Source organism: Capsicum annuum, chromosome 4 (genome assembly GCF_002878395.1).
Source record: "Capsicum annuum cultivar UCD-10X-F1 chromosome 4, UCD10Xv1.1, whole genome shotgun sequence".
NCBI classification, from domain to species: domain Eukaryota; kingdom Viridiplantae; phylum Streptophyta; class Magnoliopsida; order Solanales; family Solanaceae; genus Capsicum; species Capsicum annuum.
The window spans coordinates 11215004-11219249 of NC_061114.1; the positions used below are offsets into that span (position 1 = coordinate 11215004).

Genomic DNA, 4246 nt, shown 5'->3' on the forward strand with positions numbered 1-4246 from the left:
TAACAAATACAAGAGGAAGCATCACATGGCATACTGGAAAAAGAAACAATAACAAGAAAGTAAATCTATGTAGTGAACTCTTTTAAAAAGATAAAAAAACAGCCCGATGCACTAAGGCTCCCTCTATGCGCATGGTCCGAGGAAGGAGCCCACCACAAGGGCATACTATATGCAACCTTACCTTGCATTTCTTCCGGAGACTATTTCCAAGTCTGTATTGAACTCTTTAGAAAAAAAAGACAGCCCGATGCACTAAAACTCCCTCTATCCGCATGGTCCGGAAAAGAGCCCCACCAGAAGACTGTATTATACGCAACCTCATCTTACATTTCTGTCTGTTTACAAGTATGTAGTGAACTCTTTAGTAAAAGAAAATACATCAAGCAAACAAAGGGGTTTGACTTGTAAAACTAGTTGTGCTAGTTGATCCATGTGGAGGAACAGGAGGTCTACTAGTATTATTATTCCCAAGAAAACTTCCATTTCTCTTTGCCCTTAATGATGGAAACGACCTTCTTTTTGAGCCAAGTGTTGAAGAACTTTTGCTTCTAATAGGTGGATACAAGTTGTTATCTGATTTGAAACCTTCCAAGAAAACTCCATAGCTTTTGCATGATTTGAGCTTCTTGTTGTATGGATTCTCAGGTTTAGCCAAATCCTCTAAGCTCCTTACATTTGATAATGAGGTGAATGATTGTGATTTCCCATTGTAATGCTTTGACAATCCTCTCCTATTAACCAAAAAATAAATAAATAAATTAACAATTGGCTAAAAAACAATAATAACATATCCGTTGTAATTCCACGAGAGGGGTATGAGGAGGGTGGTGTGCTAAGTTGCTCGGACTCTTCAAAAATGTCATGAGGTGCGGGTCGGATTCTTGAACAGTAGTACATTTTCGGAAGATCCGGCACGACTGCGGCAACATTTTTGAAAAGTCCGAGCAACTTAGGTGGTGTGTACCCAGACTTTATCCCTACCTTGTGAAGCTAGCTAGAGAGGTTTCTCACAGACTCCCGACTTAAATAAAATAGTTCAAAGTATGATTTGAATGAAAAATACAGTAATGAAGAAGTTAACATTGAAAATAATAGAGGAAATAACAGTAATATGCTAAAACAACAGAAATTTTAAAGAAGGATTTAGAGGGTGTTAGATAATGTTAAAAACAAATCAAAGTTTTCTTTTGGTTAATTTTGGCATCTGATAGTATGATTTAAAGTTGGTGTGTTTTTAAGCTTTAAAAAAAATAATCAAAAGCAATAAGTTGTACATCTCTCAACTTTGCTTTATCTTTTGAGCCTGTTTACGCATAACTCGGCTAGTTTTAAAGGTAATACAAGTATCAAATAACTCTTATTCATTAAAACTTGAATATGTGGAAAATAATCTAGTATATATTTACTGGCGTGATGTAACAACAGTTGGTATCAGAGCTAAGGCACAACATTAAACGAGGAAAGACATGACGGGCGGTCAAAAATCTCAAGGGGACCACATTATGGCTCTTGAAAAGGTGATCGATGAATTTTGATGCCTCACTTATATGGTGTTCGATCCAACACCGACCTAAAAGAAAGGTAGGATGATCTAGACGGCAGGACTAAGTTGCTCGAACTCTCCAAAAATATCGTTGCACCCGTATCAGCTCCTTCAAAAATGCATTACTTAAAAGATCTGACACGCACCTCATAACATTTTTGAAGAGTCCGAGCAACCTGGATGCAGAATGCTACAACCAAACGAACTCTAAACTTGTGTATAATGAATGATACATGATACATGAAGAATACCACCAAAGGATGTGGGGCAGTGGATGGAGCTGCTCCTCCCTTAATCAGAGGTCTCGTATTTGAGTCCCTGAATATGAAAAAAATCCTTCGTAGGAAGCGCTACCCCCGAACGGGTCCCTACCGGCGTAAATCCAAATTAGTCGAACTCCAATGCGGATACCGAACACCGAATGAGAAACTTACCAACATACCTGCCTTATTTATTTTAATTTTTTAGGTATTTGAGTACTCTGTCATCCTTAATCAGATTTCGAGATATCGAGTTCTAAACTTGGATAATGAAATCGCCTTTTTAAGTGCAATTACACCAATTTGGATTTTTTAGCCAAAAATTCAAAGATCAAATACTTCTTTTTCCACCTTAGTACCATGAGAATTAATAATATCTAACGTACCCTCCAGAGTGACTTAAATCTAAAACTTAAGCTCTTTTTCCCCCCTCCAGGATCAATACTGTCTCACCTACCCTTTAGCGTGACTTGAACTCTAAATATTAAGCCTTTCTTTTTTCGCCCGTCCCAGGAGGATCAATTGTCTCACATCTCCTCTAGTATAACTCGAATCATAAAATAATCAAGTTTCAATACAAATATTAAAAACAATAAATATTAAATTATAATCTAATAAAAAAGAACACATGAAATCTTTACCTAAATCGCCGGTAAAATTCACTGTTTACTTTTTTAACCGAATACACAGATTATACCCTAATTATACATGATCATACACATATAAACTACTTTAAAAAATTTTAAAATTTATGCAGCTGAGTGGACAGCTGTTCGAGTGGATACATAAATTATATACTAATTGTACACATTGATTATACATAGTTTATGCATCTATCGATCATTTTAAATTTATGCATGCAAGTGTACAGTATTCCATATACCACTACCTCAGATGAGGTAGACAGTCTGTTTCAGATAGACCCGACTCATGACAAATACCAGTATAACAAACAAAAAACGACAAGAAGCTATTCGAGTTAATTTCTTACTTGAAGGGAAGTTCTTGTAGTAAAGTGGACATATTTTGCAAAGCATCTACAGTATGATCATCATCATCATCATGACTTGTTGAAGAATTAGGAGAATTCGAATCAGTTGATATTGAAAAATCAACTTCTTCTCCTTCTCCTTTTACTTCGTCGTCAAGCAACTCCGAATCAGATGAAGAGGACAAAACACTAGAAATTTCAGAAGAAGAATCTTGATTTTCTTCATCCATGATCCCATGGTTTCTTTGTTGGTCCAAAGAAACAAAACCCATTTTCAGACTCATTGTTTAAACAAAAAAAATCCACCATACAGTTCTTGAAACTCACCAAATTATGATTGCTTTACAATAAACTCCCTCACAAGAAATGGCTATAAATGTAAATTATGGCTAGAAATGTAATGTAATAATGTGGAATGGGGGGGAAAGAGGATAAGGAGAAAAGGACTTATAAATATATAGAGTTTGGTTAAAGAATAATGAAACATTATCTTAAAAAAAGATTCGAAGTTATCCATTTTCTATCTTAGTGCCAAACCTAACCTAAATTGACCCCACTTGTCCCCAAAAGTGCTATAATTGGAAGGAAGATGGATTGGACAAATTGCTTTCAATAATCCTAGGGGTGTGGATTACCACTTGTGTTTCTTTATTTTTTTTTTAGTTTCTTTTTATTTTAGGTACGGTATTCGAATTGGAGCCTATAAAATTTAAATTAATTTAAATATTTTCTCAATCTCATTTTATTTATCCCAAATTAGTTAAGTTGATGTTTCATTTTACTTATTAAGATAATACAAATTTTTCTTTTCATATTTTACCTTTTGTATTAATTATTTTTTCTTTAAATTAAAATATAAATATCATTTCATAGAGATATTTTGGTAAATTAATTATATTATTTGTTATTTTTTTAAATTATTATGTCATCCTAATTTAAGACAAGTAAAATAAAACGGAGGAAGTATCTCAATAGGTGATGAATGGATATTTCAATGTGGGAGGTAATAAAGATAAATGTTGATCAAAATAAGTGATAAAATAAGATATAATACAATTTTAACTTATTTAAAATATAATTTTAGATAGAAATGTATGAATATCACATTCTAAGTTAGATGAGCAAGAGGTGGCAGTGCGTTGTACTTTCTCCGTTTTAAAATAAGTAAACTAATGAGATATTTATTGATGTTTCAAAATAAGTGAATCATTAAATTTTTTTTTCAAATTTGTTTTTATGATTTGACAATTAATTAACTTTTAAAAAGGTATTACAAGGTTAACTTTTTTTTTTGGAGGGATAAAAATGAAAAGCTGTTTTAAATTTATGTTTTTAATATTTTTTTTCTTAATATATGTATCAAAATTCAACAATTCATTTATTATGAAATAGAGGGAGTATTAGTTATCCGTTCATATTAATAGTTGCAATTACTATCTGTTCATTCTTTAT

General features: G+C 32.9%; 1 protein-coding gene across 1 annotated transcript; it reads right to left on the bottom strand.

Moving 5' to 3' along the window:
- LOC107868280 lies at positions 1 to 3341 on the bottom strand. The gene is made up of 2 exons (XM_016714935.2): positions 2795 to 3341; positions 1 to 731 (listed from the first exon to the last, which is right to left on the bottom strand). The coding sequence occupies exons 1-2, from the start codon at positions 3076 to 3078 to the stop codon at positions 380 to 382; spliced, it is 636 nt and encodes a 211-aa protein (XP_016570421.1). The 5' UTR covers positions 3079 to 3341; the 3' UTR covers positions 1 to 379.
- Between the last annotated feature and the right edge of the window lie 905 nt (positions 3342 to 4246).

Coding starts and splice junctions, on each gene's coding strand:
- LOC107868280 (XM_016714935.2), bottom strand. CDS start 3,078: ATGAGTCTGAAAATGGGTTTTGTTTCTTTGGACCAACAAAGAAACCAT. Junction 732..2,794: donor CTACAAGAACTTCCCTTCAA/GTAAGAAATTAA, acceptor TTTGGTTAATAG/GAGAGGATTGTCAAAGCATT.